The sequence below is a fragment of the Callorhinus ursinus genome, unplaced genomic scaffold (genome assembly GCF_003265705.2).
Source record: "Callorhinus ursinus isolate GAN/ISIS: 27379988/994484 unplaced genomic scaffold, GSC_fseal_2.0 scaffold24, whole genome shotgun sequence".
Lineage (NCBI taxonomy): Eukaryota > Metazoa > Chordata > Mammalia > Carnivora > Otariidae > Callorhinus > Callorhinus ursinus.
This window is the reverse complement of record NW_027397086.1, coordinates 20,314,771-20,334,458: the sequence shown is the minus strand read 5'-3', so window position 1 is coordinate 20,334,458 and position 19,688 is coordinate 20,314,771. Positions and strand designations below refer to the sequence as shown.

Sequence of the window (19,688 nt, the reverse complement as noted above, 5' to 3'; positions counted from 1 at the left end):
GCCCTTTATGAGAAAAAAAATAAGCCCCATCAACTTGGCACAAGCAGGGCCCTAAGGAGAGAGATGGCCAGGAGAGGGAGCCCTGTGGCCTCTGGTAGGATGCCACCCACATCCCCCACTGAAGTCTCCTTTGTTTCATACATTTTTTTTTTTTTTTTTTTTGCTTGGTTTTAACCATGGTGAAGAAAAGGTGATGAGAACCTATGTCTGAACTTGGAACAAAGCAGTATGAGGGACTCTGCACGAGACAGGGGAACCTGGCTCAAGATACCAGGAGGTGATCGACAGGAAAGCAGGGAGCCTCAGTCTGGGCCAGTCATCGGCTGAAGGGTCCCTGGCCTGAGCAGGATCTCCTGTTGAGAACCACAAAGGGATTCCCAAAGATCCTGGGAAGGGAGCGGGTAAATGCCTGGCCGTGGTCAAGCAGGATGTGGCCTGGCCCATTGTTACCTAGAGGCTACCACTGGAATCATGACCTATTTGCCCAGATGCCCCCTCCACTGGACCTGATGCTGGCCCACAAGCTGGGCAGGGAAGCAGACCTTATTCCCATTTTTAGGCGAAGGAAGCAGTCTTGGAGAAACAAGTCCTGTGGAATAACTGCTCGTTTCAAGCAGCCAAGCCATAAAGGATGTGGAGGGAGCAGCTGGGAACAGAGTCTGGGGTCTGGTCTTGCCTTTGGGACCCCCACCCCACACACCCACCATTCCTCAGTGGGGTCCACAGACCAGGCAGCCTTTGACTTGACATCTACTGGTAGAGCAAGCCAAGGGGTTTGCACGTATTTGGACCACTCGCTGAGTAGAATGACCACAGCTAAGGGTCACTCAGAGAAAACCAAGAGAAATGTCTTGAGTAAGGCCTTTATCACAGCCCATTTGCATAGCTAGCAATGTCCTGAAATTCCAAACTGACAAAATAAAATTTCCCATTTTCAAACTATTCATATGGACCATCCAATATAAGGAAGGGGACGGGGACACTTCTATGTTTTTATTTTTTACTCTTCCAAATTTTCCTTCATGGGTGGAAAAACATGTCTTCTCTATTTACAGTGCAATAGATTATATAGGGATGATATTCTAAAACCAAAACTGCCCTCAAAAATCTCTTCCATTTCTCTTAAAGTACAGTGCACAAGGTCTTTATTATACCATTTGCATCTCATAAACAGGTCCTCTTCTGGGGAGAGTTATATAAAAAGACTGCCCTCGTGGCCGTGTCCCTTGCTTTACGAGTGCACAGTTGATTGCGCCAAGTTTAAATGCGCACGGGATGCCATGTGCTAAATTTATACTGAATTCCTAGCCAGTGCAGCTACTCCTCGGGGCTTTCCCCCCATACCTTGGCCCCTGGGGACAGCTGGCCCTTGCCTTCTGAGTTCTGAGGCGAGCTGAGTTTGTGGCCCTTGGGGGACACCGGCGGCACGGAGACTTGCATGGCAGCCATGGTGGTGTTTGTGGCTGTGGCGATGGGCGCTCCTACTGCCTCGGCCAGGTCAGGAGGGAGGTCATCTTCATCACTGCGGTTACTAAAAGCACATGAAGCTCTGCTCATTACAACAATAAACAGGCTGTGGGGCGTGGGGCCGGGAAGGGGTGGGGGCAGATGTCTGCCAGATGTCCAGCTTCCAGGATCCAATACAGGGACATTTTTGCCAAAGCCAATTTGGGCTGGATGTTCTGTCATTTGCCAAGGGATTTAAAAAAAATTTTTTTTCTGTATCATGGAAAGAGACACATAACATTTATCATTTTATCCATTGGTCAGTGTACAATTCAGTGAAATTTGATACATTCGCGATGTCATGTACCCATCATCACGGTCTACACCCAAAACTTTTTCATCACCCCCAACAGCAATGCTGTATCCACTGAACAGTAACTCCCAATGCCCTCTCCCTGCAGCCCCTGGTAACAGCTGTTCTGCTTTCTGTCTGGATGAATTTGACTATTCTAGGTATCTCACATAAGTGGAATCATACAATAGATGTCCTTCTGTATCTGGTTTACTTCACTTACCACAACGTTTCCAAGGTCCATCCATGTGGTAGCATATATCAAAATTTCATTTCTTTTTAGGGCTGGATAATATTCCATTGCAATGATAGACTATATTTTGTTTATCCATGCACCTGTTGATATACTAATGTGTTTGAGACCCTGCTTTCAATTCTTTTGGATTGGGATTCCACTTGAAGTGGGATTGCTGGGTCATATGGTAGTTCCCATGCTTAATGTTTTGAGGAGCCACCAAACCAAGGGAGTGGCCTCCCTTATGAGGGTAAATACAAGCCATTTAAGAACCAACTGCCCTGGGTGAAAAGTATAATGGCGCCTTTTGTGGCCTAACAGCAACTATTCCTTTGGTGTGGTAAACTAGTTACAGGGGAGGAGTTGGGCACACGTGTTTGGGGGCCTCGTAGCTCTGGTCTTAGAATCTCTCCGGCGGAATGGGATGATGGAGGGAGAAAAGTACACTAGACAGGAAGTCACCACGATGGAGGAGGAGTCCTGGTTGGCATTCTGGGTTTGTTTCCAGGGCTTGGATGTGTGGGGGAGGTTTGACCTCCCACAAAGTATGTCAAGGCAGGAAGACCTTTTAATCTGGTCATAGTGGCCCAGGACAGAGCAGTGCCGTGAATCGCCCATTCTTAGTATTAACAGTATCTTCTCAAACTTACAGAAATTAAGACAAGTCCCCGATCCCCTAATGCCAACCAGATTGCCGCCTGTGCAGTACAGGGCTAACCCTGCAGGCCTGGGGAGCTCTAACTCGACACATGCCACAGGAACCATTGGCGAGCTTCTGGGAGAAGCTCTGGGCCCTGGGAATATCCCGCCTGATAGGGGTGTCACTGCATACCCGACCTTGGGCCATGCCACATAGTCTATGCTAGCAATGTGATTTATAGTGAAGACGAGCTCTTGTATGCCTAGGGCTTAGGGCCACACTATTATCAGTTTGACCTTGGGGTTGGGGGGCGGTTATTGGAGACAGGGTAGTTGTTCCATGACTATGTGACTGACCCCCAATAATAACCCTGGGCGCCAAGGCTCGGGTGAGTTTCCCTGCTTGGCACGACTTCACGTATGTTGTCACATGTTGCTGGAATAATGAGACACTAACCACATGACTCCTCTAGGACAAGACAAGTGGAAGCTTGTGCCCGGTCTTCTTAAACTCCACTCTATGTGCCTTTTCCTTTGCTGATTTTAGTCTGGATCCTTCCACCGGAATAAGCCATAACCGTGAGGATGACAGCTTTTCTGAGTTCTACAAGTCCTTCTAGTGAATCAGGTAGTCTTAGGGACCCTGATACACTTTTCCTGAGGGGCTTGCACGTGGAAGTCCTAGAGCTACCCCGGCACAGGGGTTATGATTTAGAAGTGATGGCTGAGCAAGCCTGGAGACTAAAGGGTTCATGGCCAGGGAGCACCAGTGTGGCCTGAGCAGGGTCCCTCACAGAGGCCTTGTGGGAAACGTGGCCATGGTACACAAACTGAGGTGAGGATGGGACTCCCTGAGGAGGGTCCTGGGAGATTTCAGATCTTTCTGTATATGCAGAAGCCTCAAGAGGAGGATGCAGGACTCAATAAGGGGACAGGTGAGGTTGGAATAAGTGGGAAAACGAGTAAGACACCACATATGCGGATCCATGCTGATGAAGTTAATCAGCTCAGTAACACAGGCCTTAGCCCATTTAATCCTCACAACGGCCCTGCGTTATGATCTCCATTCTTCAGAGAAACAGATGTTATTCAGCGGCAGATTGTGACATGACTTGCTCAAGGTCACATAGCTAGTTAAGTGGAAGAGTGGGGTTAAAATCCTTTTCTGCCTCATTAAAAAAGAAAATTATAACCTTAAAAGCATAGTTATTCAGTTTAACATTACAGGCTATTAAAAAGAAACAAAAACATAGCTCATCTTTCACAGCAGGAAGTCAACTGATGCTGCCTAAAACTGAAAAAGACTCCAAATTCTTGATGGTTTTTATAACCTTTTGTCCTAACTCAGATCTTGTAGCAAAGAGATAATCTGCTTAACTACACTGAGTCTTTCAATTCAACCTCCGTTTCTGAGGTAAATTCATGTTAAATTCATGAAACATTTAATAAGTACAATTTTATGTGGAGCTGGATTCTTTTCTTTGAAATGATTTCCTTCCATTTTAATAATATGTGAAAAATGTCTACAGCAATAGTCATTCAGTGTGAACATAGGTTATTTTTGGTGGCATGATTCTAGGGAATTGGTTATCTTTTCTCTTCAGACTTAGGGTATTTTTCTCTTTAGAATATTTTTAGGCTTTTATATGATGTTTAAATAAATAGTAAAGTTACATTTCTAGAAGAAAATAGAGCCACTCATCATTTCCTAAACACACTGCCTGGTATCAAGAGAGGACACTCTTTCCTGCCTCGACCTCTACCTCGAGTTCTGCTTCTCTCTCTTCTCTGCGTGCATCAGCAGCCACATGTTTCTTCCCTATGTCATTACCTCCAGGACAGAACAACCCAGGAGGTTTGTGTGTATATCCTTAAAAGCATCAATCCGAAAACTCGTTCAGAGTACTTGAACATTGTGATGCTCTTGGTGGAGAACCCTAAAATCCAAATCCACATTATGCTGGCCTAGGAACTCAGAATACCCTAATAGCCAAAAGGGCTGTGTGTATGTGTGTGTGTGTGTATTTCAAAAACAGTAATGCAGAAATATTTTTTAAAAGGGAAATCTGAGTTTTTTCCATCTGTATTCCTTGACACTGTGTTTATTAACTTACCAATATTTATGACTGGAAGAGAGGACTGGTGGTGGTGTCAATGATTTCAGAACTATTTTTATGGGGCAAAAACTTAAAACTGGGAAAATCTCACCCATTAATTTTGCTATCATTACTAATGGGGAAAATGCTGCTATTCTTTTATTTTTGAAGCAAAATACTTTGGAATAGCTTAAGAAATACACATGTGAAGTTAGAGGTTTGGAAAGGGTTTCCTTAAAAGAGCCACTGTAGTGAGTTAAATTTTCTTTCCTTCCAGGCCACATATTAGTCATTGTTTCCAACATGATTACATATCCTGAATAGGTGGTGATAACATTTGGAGTTTCAAAATGTAAAAGGAAAGTCTAATAATCCTGACAGTTTTATCCTCAGGGGAGCAGAATTTTCATGGTTTAATTTGTCCCCCAGAAACCATTAGGACTGTTAATTATTTGAATTACTCATTTTGGCTTTCCTAGGAAACACAGCTGCTCCAGCCGTCCAGCATTTCTGTTCAGGCTAATGAGGTGGGAGGTGGTGGCCTCCTCCCTTTTGCCAGGTGCAGGCTCGAGCTGGCTGTTTAAGTGTGTACAAAGTCACCCTCCCCAGCCTATACTTTGCATTCAGGGTATCCCCCAAACTGGACCTTTTCTCGGAGGCTTTCAGGTCCTTGAGAAGAAAGGAAAGGGAGCTAGTTCGTCCACTGGCCAGGTTCCTTGCTATGGGCTAGATCTGCATTATGGCACATCAACCCTCACCAAATTCCTCAGGGCTAGGTATGAGCTCACCCATTTTACAGATAAGGAAAGAGAGGTTGAAAAAGTAATTTCCCCAAGAGTTTAGAGCAGTAAACTAGCCAGGACTCTGACAGAAGCCTTTCTGACTCCAGAGCTGCATACATTCCATGGCACCCAAAGATCCCCCTGCAGCCCTCTGGTCAATTACACACCCAGGCATAGTGCCACAGCCAAGGTCAAAAAATGGGAACTACCATTGTGATTAGCACTACGGCTCTTACTAAAATACTACTACTCTTACAACAGCAGTTACCCGTCTTGTTTGTTATAATTATTTGCAATCTGTCTCTCCCTCCAATAAATGGTGACTCCTCAGACCGGAACTATCAAAGTCATTTTGTTCTTCCTAGAAGAGCCTAAAACAACTCTATGCATATGGGAGCCACGGAATTTTCATTAAGCTGAACAAAATTGGACAGGACCTGGTGGTTCTGGGATACTTTGGGATAGGACTCCTCCCATAGGTCGCACACAGCTCCGTGATTAGCTTTGGCTCTGTTGACAGATCATGCTACCATTTCACAATTATGCCATGGATGAAGCTTTTGATATGGCTCCTGATGATTCCCCATCCTGGTATCCATGCCCCTGCATGATCCCTGACCCTTGAGTGTGCGCTGGCCCTCCTGACTTGCTTCTAACGAACAGAATATGGCAAAAGTGATGGGATGTCATTTGTGATGAGGTTACAAAAGGCTGGGACTTTTGCCTTGCAAGAGTTCTCTCTGGCTCTTCTTGTGTGATTTCTCCATCAGAGAGGAAAGATCTACATGACTAGGCACCGAGGGCAACCTCCAGACAAGAGCCAACAAGAACCAAATCCTGTTCCAACCTGTAAGAATGAGCCTTCGGATGAGACCACAGCCCTTGCCCACACCTTGAATGCAACCTTCTAAGAGACCCTGACACAGAAGATCCAACTAAGCCATGCCTGGACTTCCAACCCACATAAACTGTGAGGTAATAAATGTGGACTGTTTAAAGCCACTAATTTTGGAGTAACTGGTTACACAGCAATCAATAATCAATACATATGCCAACTATGTAATGTTTTCAGGGAGAGAAGTCAAGTCCCATTATTGGGACTAAATTGGAAACAAACTGTATTTTGGGAGATGGCTCTTTGGAAGTGGTGCAAGAGGCTAAAAAAACATTTATAACTGAACATTTAGTATCAACTTTGTGACTATTATCCAAAAACTTGAAGTATAGAACTCACAAACTGTATTGTCTTGTTAACTTCCTCACTCGGGGAGGCTTGATTTCCGGCTTTTCCACTGCTGGTTGGGTAGTTTCCACACGTATAGGAATAGGACTTCTAGAGACATACCAAGAAACAGAACATCACCAACAGAAAAGTTTATGGTCTAGTTTTGGCTGTAGGAACTGCTTTCTCAGTTAATTTAAACCCTTAATAACATTGGTAATCAACATATCCATTTTTCCTCCCTTCTACTCTACTTATTAAATATAATTTTTAAATATATCATAGAAAGTCCAAAAACAAAAACCAAAATAATAGGGAGGAAAATATAGCAAGTGGGAACTGAATATAATTGGGGTACCACATACAGCTTCTCTGACCAAAACACCTACCTCCAGGGTTTGGTTCATTACCAGGTTTTGCCAATAAAATAAGCAAAGAGAAACCCATGGATAACCCATTTTTACTTCAAAGTAATCTGGTAGTTATGTTATTTTAAATATATCACAGGATATATTTTTAAAAGATAAACAGGGTATTTAATGTGAAAAATGCATAATCAGACTTAAGACCTGTTCTAAAACATTTTAATTTTGTGTATGTGAAAATGTTAAAAATTGTTTCATTTCTATATTTCCTCAAGAAAATATGCCAGATAACCAATGGGCCCTATTCAAAACAGTGATTTTAAGAAAAAGCTTTCACACATTTTTGTAGTGGTTATGACTAATTTCATTTCAAAAAAATCAGGGGGCGCCTGGGTGGCTCAGTTGGTTAAGCGTCTACCTTTGCCTCAGGTCATGATCCCAGCATCCTGGGATCGAGCCCTGCATCGGGCTCTGTGCTCAGCAGGGAGCCTGCTTCTCCCTCCCCACTGCCTGCCTGTCTGCCTACTTGAGCTCTCTCTCTCCCTCTGTCAAATAAATAAATAAAATGTTTAAAAAACAAAAACAAAATAATCAGAAATTACCTTCTGGGACCTATGGACATCAAAAGAAGTTGAGGTCCTAAGCAAGGAACCTCTGGCAAGTCAATGAACAATTCTGAGCCCCCATTTTCTCCTCTATTTAGTGTCTAATAAGGTGATAGGCATGTGGCCAGTGCCTAATCAATGTTTGTTGAATAAACACGTGAATGAATGAGCAAATAAAGAAATTGGGGTCAGCATAGTCTAGATTCATGATTTCTTCAAGCTGGGACCCTGGAGTCAATTGAATATAGTTCCTGAAAGAACTCACACTCAACCAGGGAGCGCATAACTTCACTTGGGTGGAATGGTTGGCATCTGGAAAGCTTTGTGGAGGAGTTTACACTTAACCAGATGGAGGGAAGACTTCCAAGGTAGAAGACAGAGTAGAGAGCTATAGAATGCAAGGCACTGGAACCGCTAACAGGTGAGGTCCTAGCAGAAGAGCAGGGGATTTCCACTAGAGTAGGAAGCAGGGACCGGGTCATGAGGGGCCTCAGGAATTTACACTGAAGTCCAAGGTGTCACTAAAAGTTTGAGGCAAGGGAATGGCATAGTCAGACTTGCTTGTTGGAAAAACCCTTAGAGCAAGGAAATGAATCCTGGTGAAGACAGGGTGGCTGGGAGCATCTTCAAAGACTGTGGCAGGAGGTATCCAGGCAGAGAGACGGTGAGGACTTGCTGTAGACTGGGATTCAGGTCATGAAGAGGAGAGGACAGATGTGGGGGAAAATATGAATACTGAGTTAGCAGGACATGGTGACCAATTTTACAAGGGGATGAAGGAGGAGAAAGTCAAGGACTCCCAGGCATCAGATCTGGACGAAGGGTAGGTAATAATGCCATTAACCAAGACTGAAAAACAGGTGAAGGGTTAGTGAGGCAGGATGGGAAGAGATGAATTAAGGTTTTTCGGAGTCCAGGAGGCAGCTGGGTATGTGCTCTGGAGTAAGACAACGTTATACAAAGGACACGGATTGGGAATCAAAGGTGACATAGAAAAGTGTGAGTTTTATTTTTAACATCAAGAATGCCTCAGAGCAGTGGTTCCTGGATCACCTGGGGTACTTGCTGAAATTCTGGTTCCTGTCTGCCCCCCACCCCCACCCAAGGATCTGAAAGGTCTGGAGTAGGACCCAAGAGTCTGTGGTTGTTGTTGTTTTGTTTTGTTTTTAAGATTTATTTATTTATTTATTTGAGAGAGAGTGTGTGCATGGTAGGGAGGGGCAGGGGGAGAGGGAGAGAGAGAATCTCAAGCCAACTCCCCACTGAACGTGGAGCCCAACGCAGGGCTCGATCTCATGACCCTGAGATCACGACCCGAGCCAAAACCAAGAATCTGACACTTAACTGACTGAGCCACCAGGTACCCCTAAAAGTCTGTGTTTTTAATGAGAGACTGAGGCAGTGACCCTTGGACCCATTTTAGGAAACTCCACCTAGGGGTACCCTGCCAGTATTAGACCACCAAGGTGGAAATGGGACTGCCATGATTTATAGGTTGTTACTTACTTGGGCTGAGAGGGGGAGGGTCTCTGCTCTCTGTGAGATCAGAGGAGGAAGGTTTTCCTCTGGGTTTAAAGTGGTGATGGCCCGGAAGCTTTAAAGAGCATGTGTGGGGGCGCCTGGGTGGCTCAGTCGTTGGGTGTCTGCCTTTGGCTCAAGTCATGGTCCCAGGGCCCTGGGATAGAGCCCCGCATCGGGCTCCCTGCTCTGTGGGAAGCCTGCTTCTCCCTCTCCCACTCCCCCTGCTGGTGTTCCCTCTCTTGCTGTGTGTCTCTCTCTCTCAGATAAATAAATAAAATCTTTAAAAAAAAATAAAGAGCATGTGTGGTTCTAGTACTGTAAAGGAGTCCAATATGAAAAGTACATCAATGGCCAAAGGAAGAGTGATAAACTGAGCCGGGACAGAGAGCAGAAGCCCAGTCCTACAGGGTCTGCCATGCTCTGCTGAGAAGTCTGGACTCCACTTTGAGAGCAGAGCAGTCTTTAAAGAAAGGACATCAAGTAGAGGAATGACAAGGTCTTATCTATATACTCCTCACCTCAGAGTGATTTCTTTGTTAGCACAGCAGTTAGAAATAATGAAACCGAGAATAAGCAGCATTTCTGAGACTTAAACAAAGTTGTTTTAAGCCAGTCTTTTTCTATCTCTTCATACTGACATTCCAATTTTTTTTCCTCTCTGATTTTATTAGCAAATGCCCTCGTGAGTAATGTTTCGAGGATAACGTTGATGATACAGAGTATTGTTTCCCCATTCAAACAAGAAGCAACAGACCTTACATTAGCATCCTGAAGACTGGATTTCTTACTGATATTTACAAACGTTGATTCCTCTTTTCCAACCTGTTAAAGAAAACAGGCCGGTTAGTCAAAACTGAATTATTTTGGTGAGCAAAAAAATGTTTTCAAGTCTCCAACATTCAAAGGATTACAGAAATGTGAAGGTAGCTCAGAGAGGTGGTTCACTAAGTACTCAGTCAATGACAAATTTTCTCCGGTGTTTATATAAGTTAAGAAAAAAAAATGTTTTCATGAGTCATTCCCCATTATGGGGATTAACACTTAATCATTCAAATGTAATCAGCACTTGCATTCATACTTTTATTGAGCACCTGCTATGTGCCAACTCATACTTGAGTGAGAAAGGGAGAGTGTGGGAAAAGCCAAACCCACAGTTTAATCCCCCACCTGACATTGCTGATCAGGAATAATAATCAGCTCTATGCTCACATACCACTTACAGCTTACAAAGGAATTTAGAATCTGTCTTTTCATATCAGTGTAACAAGCCCGGGAGGAATTATGTCATATGATTTTCATGATTTTGATAGAAGCCTTGTCCTCCCTCCAGTGAGTCCCACAGAGAATGGTGGGGGAGGAAGGGACACCCACTCAGCCAGGGAGGCCAGCTGAATGTACGCTGGAGGTCAGAGCAGGAGTCTGTGGCTTTCAACCCATCAGCAGTGCCCCAGTGAATAACTGTACGCCAGTTAATAACTCCGGGTGTTGAAATCTCTGTTCACATAGCAGGTATGGCTCCCGTCTCCTGGCTGGACCCTGCCGGACACGGTATCTCGGGCCTAGAGGGCCTCCTTCTCCGCTATGGCAGGAAGGAACTCCTGTGGCGTGAAATCAAAGGAAGGCACCAGCTCCACGGACCTGGGCACTCACTCGCGATGCGTTCTCCAGCTGGGCTTTCAAAATGTTACACTTCACGTGGTCGGCTATGGGGGAAGGCAAAAGAGGGGTCTGAAGAGTCTTCTCGGAAACTTTTTTTTCTTCAGCCTGTGACAAACCCAAAACACACGCAGCCGATTGTCAACAAAGAGGAAAGAAAACAGCTACATTAACCTTTCCCATCAACCGTAACTGCAAATGACACTCAGTCGTAAACACCTACACAAGTGTGTCCCCCAACTCCTTATACGCGCGCCCCTGCTTTTAGTGTTTGCAAAGGATCCACAAGCACATCCTCGCATCCTCGTGTATCAGGGAGAGGAGACGGGGTGAAGGGTCAAAGAGAAATGGCTCTTCCAGTTAGGGGCGGCTCCGGGACCCAAGCTTCGAGTTTTCCGTCCCCTAGTGCAGTGCGGTTTCCCCCCATAACTGCCACCTCTCACACAGAGAGATTCAATCCTGTGACTTGCTGGGGAAAAAGTGAAAAATAGGCACTGGTATTTTTACAATAAATCTTGCTGAAGTTTGTGAAACTTGTCTCTATGCCACCTCATTACAGAGTGTCTCAGATATCGGTAATTTGATACCCTACCTTCATTGTTCTGCCATTTCCTAGGTACTCACTAAACATGTACCTATAATTTATTTTTAAAGATTTTATTTTTAAGTAATCCCTACATCCAACATGGGGCTCGAACCCACAACCTTGATCTGAGCCAGCCAGGCGCCCCAACATGTACCTATCACTTACATGATCCAGTTAAGGTGGATTACCTGGGGACTACCTATTTTCAGTGTGTCCTACACACTAATATCTTTGAAATCATAGGCTTCATGGCTATTTATTAGAATAGACATTATGATAATTACATAACTATGAAAAAATACTCATCTATGTGTATAACCTGAAATCATCTCTGATGGTACACGCACCAAACTGCAAATAAAGTCTTAATGTGAGCCATGCCTATGGTGGTCAGCGCATATCCCAGCGCTGACGTGGTGCTTGGCACACAGCAGGTGCTCAATAAACACCTACTAAAGAAGATGATAATGATGTATGGCTAAAGAGATGTGTTTAATAAGAAAGGTATAAGACCTTACGACTGCTAAAAGTCCCAATAGCAGGACTTGAGGCAGCATGTTGGCTACAGGTTACAGGGCAAGAACAAAATGTTCTAAAGCTCCAAAATGAATCCGATTTGCTAATTCAAAAGTCCAACTGAGCACCTTGGTACACATAGCAGGAGTGTTATGAAAGTGCTAGAGGAAGTAGAGGGCAATTGGCTGGTTGACACTATTTAATAAAGAAAAGAGAGCACAGAATGCAGTTTCCCAGCAGGACCTCCAAATGCATCAAGGAGCCCTTGGTTGATTGAGTAGAATGAAGCCATTTCATGTAACAGCAAGATAAGCAGGGACAGAAGACCTGGATTTTAATCTCAGCTCTTGCCTTGTCTGGCACCATAAAACAAAAATGATGAGGATGGTGATGATGAACAGAAAAATAATTCCAGTCCCTCACATTTACTGAGAGCTTGTTGTGGGCGAAGCACATTTCATTGGTTCCTCCCATTTGAAGGCAGATACTATCACCATCCCCGTTTTATAGATGAGGAAAACAAAGCAGAGAGATGGTAAGTCACTGGCCCAAGGTCACACAGAAAGGATGCAGAAGAGCCCCGAATCACACTCAGGATCGGGTGCCTCCAAGATCTTGACCGCTCAGCCATACTGGATCCCCTTAACCTCCCTGAGTCTCAGTTTCTTCCTTCATAAGATTACTGTGATGAGCAAATGAGAAAAAAAAAATAAAAAGATATGAACGGCACTCTTACATTAGATTCTTTGGTTAGAAAAGAAAACACAACTGAAAAAGAGCATCAGACATGAGGGCACTAATGATCCTAAGCCATCGAATTGGGTGGAATCATTATCCTAAAAGACATGGAATGCCCCCAACTTCCAAAACAAATAAGTAACTCATTTATTTTGAAAGATGAGCTTGGTAGTATAGCTCTAGGATAATTTATCTTGTGTTTGTAAATCCTGCCACATGAAGCTAAATGTTTAACATCAGCATGGGTGTTTTCACTGGTGTGTGAAGAGTTAATTTTTAAATTAGATTTAATTTTCTGTAATGATATGCTGGAATATAAGAATTAAATTGGTTCCAAAGCCCACTTGGGGTTTTTGACAATTGCTTAAGGGGATATAGTTATACTGACACTAATGACCGAAGATCTATTTAAAAAAAAAAAAAAATGAATGCTGCTAAAATAAGAAAAGAATGAGAATTCAGCATTGGTTTTCCTTTTGAATTTAGTCCTTTAAAACTGCTTTTTTTGGGATATAAAATCAAAGATGGCTTGTTCCTGGTCTACGTGATGAAGCAGGAGCTACTCTATGAATGGACGCAGGTGAAGACCAATATAAACTTTGGGAAATTTGACTATCATTCTATGCATAGGTTTGCATCAAAGGCATCTCTAGGAGATAAACATCTGGATTACAACGAGTCCATCATTCCAGCCTGAAAGATGGTTCCAAGAACTGTGCTTTCTCTCTTTTGCGTGACCACGCGTTGTGTTTTGCATTCAATCTGAATGGTGAAAGATGCCTTATCATTCAATATTGAAATACAGATTTACAACATACACGTGAATGACAATCGGGCTTTGAGATGATTATAGCTGGAAACAGTCCGTCTGTTTGGGGGAAGTGGTTTGGGGATAAAGAAAGGATCGGATGCACTTTTTACAACATTGTTTACACATTCGAAATCTGGTGAGATTTAAATCCCTGTGATAATTTCGGGTACAACTTTGGACCTGGGCAATGAAAATGTCTTCTCACCATCAGATCGAGAACAGGAGCTTATCCAAACTTTGAAGAATCAGAGGATTCTCGATCCGTGAGACTGGAAAAATCCTTGAAAGCATTGAAGCCATTGGTCGCCAACTGTGGGGTCATGACACGTTGGGAGGTCCATGGCACAGAATGTGTGATTAAGGACAGAGTCATAGTGTGAAGTAACGTTCTTTGCCTCTATGTTAGGACAAACTCAAGATTATCGGACATCACTTTAGCCCACTTGCTCCCTGATGCATTTCTTCAAGTGGAAGGAGAGAAAAAAGGGCTCCAAGGAAAATGTGCAGCAAAGCACAGTTGTCTCAGATATACCTTAACCCAGAGCAAGCCACTCCTGCTGCCGGCCCACCAATATTCATGGCAACTACAGATTACACAGAGCTTGTGAGCCGTCTGTGGCTCGCTATCTGCTGTTTCGCCTCACAAAGTATGTTTGGATTCGGCCAAACTCTGGGTAAGTCTCTTCAAACCATTTATGGTATGGATTGCAGAAAACAAGTTTGAAAACGAAGAGACTAAGAGAAAGAAGACCATGCAGGGGGCACATGATATATTGGGTTGGTTCCCCAGCACCTTGGATAGGCCTGCTCACTAAGCACCCGTTGGCTGAGTGAATGTCGACGCCATCCTACGGGAGGGATTCTTTGCAGCTGGCCATCAGGGAGGGTGGTAGAGAAGAAAAAGCAGGTGAGCGGGCCCCTGACGGTGTCAAAGGGACCTGAGGCTGCCCCTTGGGGGAATGGAAGGAAATGAGAGTCTTGTGAGAAATCCTGGAAGTCTAGCCTAGGCTGGAGGGTTGGCTATGGTGGAGGAATAACAGCCCAGTGCGGGTAAGAAGGGCGGGGGGGGGGGGGGCTTCTCAGGCCAGATTTTCCAAATTCTTCCTATTCCCTCTTATAAAGGGAGGGTGAAGCAAAGAAGCATCAGAGTGGAAGAAATGATCCACGAATGAAAAAGACTACTGCTTTGGGGATTTAAAAAATTAAATTATGCGTAAAACACTGGTTCCCAATTAAGAGTGCTTTTGCCCTTTAGGGGATATTTGTGGAAATGTCTAGAGATGAAGTTGGTTGTCACACCTGGATGGGGGTGCTCCTGGAGCTAGCGGGTGAAACCCAGGGATGTTGTCACACATCCAGCAACGCACAGGACCAGCTCCTCCACAACAAGCACAGCCCAAAATATCCGTAGTGCTGAAGTCAAGAAAGCCTGGTGTACAAAATGGAGAGGCCTGCTGGAGTGCAGAGAGTACTGGGCCGGGAGTCAGGGGACCCAGGATTCAGCCCCTGCTGTGTGACCTCGAGAAAATAATTTCCCTTCCTCTGAGCTCAGATGGTAAGCTGAACCAAATGGTACACTGAATCCAGCCCTGACATTCTACAGTTCGAAGATAAAATTTAGCTTTCATAAGGCTGCTCATTTGGATTATAAGAACAGGTCTAGGCAAAGGAAAGCTTTGCTCCAGCCCTTTTTCTCTCTTCTTCCCCCCTGCCTTCAATCCCTCCCTTCTTTACATCAGCAAACAGTTACTGAACATCTACTATGTGCCAGGCATTGTCAGAGAGAGAGAGGGTGCTATGGACTGAATTGTCCCCCCACCGCATTCATATGTTGAAGCCCCACTCCACATAGGATGGTATTTGGAGATGGGGCCCTTGGGAAGTGAACAGATTTAGATGATGTCATGGAATGGGGCCCTCATGATCAGATTAGTGGCTTTATAAGAAGAGGAAGAGACAGGGGATCAGTCGGTAGAGTATGCAACTCTTGATCTCAGGGTTGTGAGTTTGAGCCCCACATTGGGTATAGAGATTACTTACAAATAAAATCTTAAAAAAAAAAAAAAAGAAGAAGAAGAAGAGAAAGAGAGAAAGACTGAGCTCTCTCTGCAGGTAAGGACACAGCAAGAAGGCAACCATATGCAAGTTAGGAAGAGAGCCCTTACCAGGGAACCAAACTGGCAGACACCTTGATCTTGGCCTGCCAGCCTCCAGAACAGTGAAAAATAAATATCTATTGTTTAAGGCACCCTGTCTATGGTATTTTGTTATAGCAGCCTGAGCAGACCAATACAGATGGGTAAGAAATGGAAAGAGGTAAATGGGGCTACCTCCTCATCGAGCTTTAGGTCTAGAAGGAGGGAGAGATCACTAACAGATTCAGCCTGTTAGACTCAGCACCGAGGGCAATTCCTAGTGATATAAATCAGCCAGAAAGAATATAAGTACATTTCTGCTCTTAAGAGACTGAGCAGAAATGTCAGGAAAAATTTAATAGAAATTCCTCCAAGACAAAGGCATATAATCTAGGAGGCAGCCCAGGGGAATAACCAGAGGTTTGACGTGAGCCACAGGTCCATGCTCATCACCCAGCCCTGGTCCTCGGCACCTTATTTATGTTGATGTGCAGAGCAGGCCAGGGTCCGGCAGCTTTCACCGTCTCCAGTTCCAGCTTCTTTAGATGGGCGGCAGCTTCGCTGAACAGGGCAGGCGGTCCTGGACTCAGTTCTACAAGTAGCCAGGGGGGAACGAATAAGGAAAGACAGACGTGATAAAAGATGCTTACCAGAGCCTGATCCCCAGCACCCTTCTGTCTGCCTTCTCCCCGCCCCCACCCCTGAAATCCCTAGAATATGCACCAGCTGTTGGGCTGTGAGAACAGCTAAGATCAAGGCTTCAAAGTCTAACTCCCCCATGGATGAGCTGTGTGGCCTTGGGCAAGTCACTCTATCTCTGAGCCTCTGAGCCATTTTAAAATGAAAATGAAACTACTTACCTGCAGGGTTGCTGTAAGGATTAGGGAAGGTTATTTACATACAAATGCATTATTAATGGAAAAACACTATGCAAATTAGAAAGATGCGTGTTCAGGCTAACAGGCATACGGAGGTGCCCTTGAAAACCATTTTATGTTTCTAAAACTAAATTCACTGACTTTGATTTCTGTACTATCTTGGATTACTTTGCCATCACTCCTTCCACTGGCTGGTATTTACCAATTAATACAGTGAAATATTCATTAATTATTAAATAGTCATTACATATTAAAGCTTGAGCCAAGTTATCGTTCGCAATTGAGATTTGGGCAGCTGGAATAAAAAGACAGATGAGGCAAATTCTAGTCTAGTGGTAGAGACAGAGACTCGTGCAGATATTAAAGCTTACTTAATTGCCACAGAGGCAAAAGGGAAGGCACTCCAAAGCCAGGAATCAGAAAGGCGTGTTAGAGAGTTTCACCGATGACAATATTTGAGTTGGTTCCTGAAGAAATGTGTGGGAGTTCACTAGGGTGGAGGAAAGCATCCCAGGCAGAGGGAACAGCAGGTGCAAAGGGCAGCACTAGGAACACAGCTCAGTAATTGGTGAGCGGAGAGGGGTTTCGTGTGTCTAGAGTGTAGTGAGGAGTCAGGGCAGTCTGGAGACCTTGGCAGGGGCCAGGCCGGGAAGGTCTCAGAAGTGTGGGTTTTATCTCAGGACAGTGAAATACCACTGAAAGGGCTTAAGGCATTTCGTCAGAGCTCTCTGGTCAAAGGTCTCACTTTGGCATCTACAAGATGGAGATGGTGTTGGAGGAGGTACCCCTTAGGGGGCTATTACAGTTATCTGGATACAAGAAGATGAGACATGGCCTAGCAGGGCAGTGTGCATAGTCAAGGGGATAGAGTTCTGATTCATCAACACCACGGGAACGATGAATTTCCATTTCCGACTCAGCCAACCCAGAATGGTTCCCTGTGGTCTACAGCTAAAGGCTCGTCAGCTCACCCTTTCATCACTGCACAGACTCATGAAATGTCAGAGCTGGAAGATTCTTTGGCCATCAACTAGACACCCTCTACCCCATTTCATAGATGAGAAAACCAAAGGTCCAAGAGGGAACATGGCTCAAGAGAAATTCTGAAGACCAGAATCGAAGTGTCTTGACTCCTGCCTCTAGCTCGGTGCTTTTGCACATCGTATGTGGAAAAAGAACCAGTTCTTCCCCCTCTGGTGTGTCACAGATCAATTCTTTGGTAAAGCATAATAAAAGGGAGTTTCTAGAAAAACGAAATAATAGACATACCAGATCCAAGCCCATTTTTTATTGGTTTTAATGAATATAAAATCACTCTATCCTATTGCTAAAAAATGTTTCTAAGTTCCTACTCTCCAGGGGCGCCTGGGTGGCTCAGTTGGTTAAGTGACTGTCTTGGGCTCAGGTCATGATCCCAGGGTCCTGGGATTGAGCCCCGCATCAGGCCCCGCATCGGGCTCCCTGCTCAACAGGGGGCCTGTTTCTCCCTCTCCCTCTACTGCTCTCCTGCTCCCTCTATGCCAAATAAGTGCCTGCTCTCCATTTCCACACCTTCTCTTGCTGGGATCTGAAACAGGGTACACTGGTCCTCCCCGACATCACCTTGCTCTCAGAAGAGGGATCAGAAATGGGACAGAATAGGTTTTCCTGTAATTCGGAAAAGTAGAGATTCTAGCCTCCCGGCTCCCCTCCTCTTTCTATTACTTGAGCCAGTGGAAGTAGGAACTGCTAGGGAATGAGGTGGAGAGAGAATTGCCACTCTGGAATTAAATCGGAGTTTCCTGGGAAAGCTCCAGCTGAAATGCACAAGGCTCTTGTCTGCTCTAGCCTGGACCTGGTAACCCAGCGCTGACTTTACTTTTACGTGCTGCACAGAAAAGGTCTTCCTCAAGACAGGGGAAGCCGTCCACGCCCTGCAGCATCCCTCCCTCCCACCCTGCCCTCTCCACCCCTACTCACTTGTCAGGGATTTACTGCTGGAGTTTGGAGACCTGGAAGGCCCCTCCTTGTTCTCCAGAGTCAGCGAGAGGCCATAGTTTGGGTGGTGCTGGTGCTGGTGCTGGTGGTGGTGCTGGTGGTGGTGGTGCCTGGCTGAGGCGCGGGTAGGGCCCCCGTTCTCCTCGATGCCGAAAGGCAGCCGGTCTGAGCTGCTGAGCCCTGGGGAAGGGAGCGGGTAGCTGTGGAGGGTGTCAAAGTCAGGATTTAGAAAAGTCAAGTGTCTTGATATTCCTGTGTGTACTTTAAGAAGATGTTCTCTGACAATTAAAAACCAAGAGAAATCGGTTCAACAGACAGATCCGCGGGGTCATTGCAAAACAGGACCGAAGGGCAACACGGTGCTCAAGGAAAAGGCAGAAAGGGGAAATTTGTATATATCAGAGACCTGAAACCCTAAGGAATTCTTACTCTGCAGTTAAGTAACTTCCGTTCAAGAAAAGACATCCCTTAAATGGGAGGAGGAAATAAAAAGCAATACTAGCAAATAATTGCAAGCCATCCCATGACAAGATCGTGACCCAGAGAGAAGTCTTGGAGTCACTTTCTTTTGCTCTCAGTCACCCCGCCGCACAGGAAACACCTGCTAAGGGTACTGCTATGATAGCTTTAATTCCAATTGTTCCCTCTGTTTTTACGAAAACTGCCCTTTTGGAAGCCCATGTCATCTCCCGTTGAGACTCCTAACTGTTCTTCCCGCCTCCACGCTCTCCTTCTGCCCACTGCCCACAAATCGGCAGCCAGCGTGCTCTTCCTGTCCACCCTGGCTGCCTCCTGGAGACTTCGCTTCACTCGGGACGGTCTTGCATTGCGCACGTATGTGTGTGAGGATGTGGAATAAGGGGTGACTTTGGCTTCTGAGGGTCACAGCCCAGCCTCACCCCTCCAAAAGGAGCTCCCCCATGCAGCCAGTAATGGGGGCAACAAAAAGTGAGCTGAGTTGAAGTTGAAAAGCCTGGGTTCCTGTCTTAGTTCTGCCCCAACCTTGTGCAGGAACCTTGGACAGTTGCTCTGGGCTTCAGTTTCCTCCTCTGCAACAAGAGCTGGGCCAGGTGACTCTGGGTGCATTTCCAGGTCTGAAAAATCCTTTCTTCCAACTATTTATCTGGT

General features: G+C 45.1%; 1 protein-coding gene across 3 annotated transcripts in view; it reads right to left on the bottom strand.

Moving 5' to 3' along the window:
- EPB41L4B (erythrocyte membrane protein band 4.1 like 4B) overlaps window positions 1-19,688 on the bottom strand; it is a 127,198-nt gene that overhangs the window by 18,517 nt on the left and 88,993 nt on the right. For 2 of the 3 annotated variants that reach the window (XM_073876590.1, XM_073876592.1), the window contains exons 16-21: window positions 18,543-18,760; window positions 16,179-16,297; window positions 10,902-11,027; window positions 10,018-10,085; window positions 6,785-6,883; window positions 1,345-1,531 (exon numbers count right to left, since the gene is read on the bottom strand). In XM_073876590.1, the coding sequence (XP_073732691.1) occupies window positions 1,345-1,531; window positions 6,785-6,883; window positions 10,018-10,085; window positions 10,902-11,027; window positions 16,179-16,297; window positions 18,543-18,760 (817 nt within the window). The remainder of the gene's footprint in view (window positions 1-1,344; window positions 1,532-6,784; window positions 6,884-10,017; window positions 10,086-10,901; window positions 11,028-16,178; window positions 16,298-18,542; window positions 18,761-19,688) is intronic. The other variant, XM_025888568.2, reaches the window with a different exon arrangement.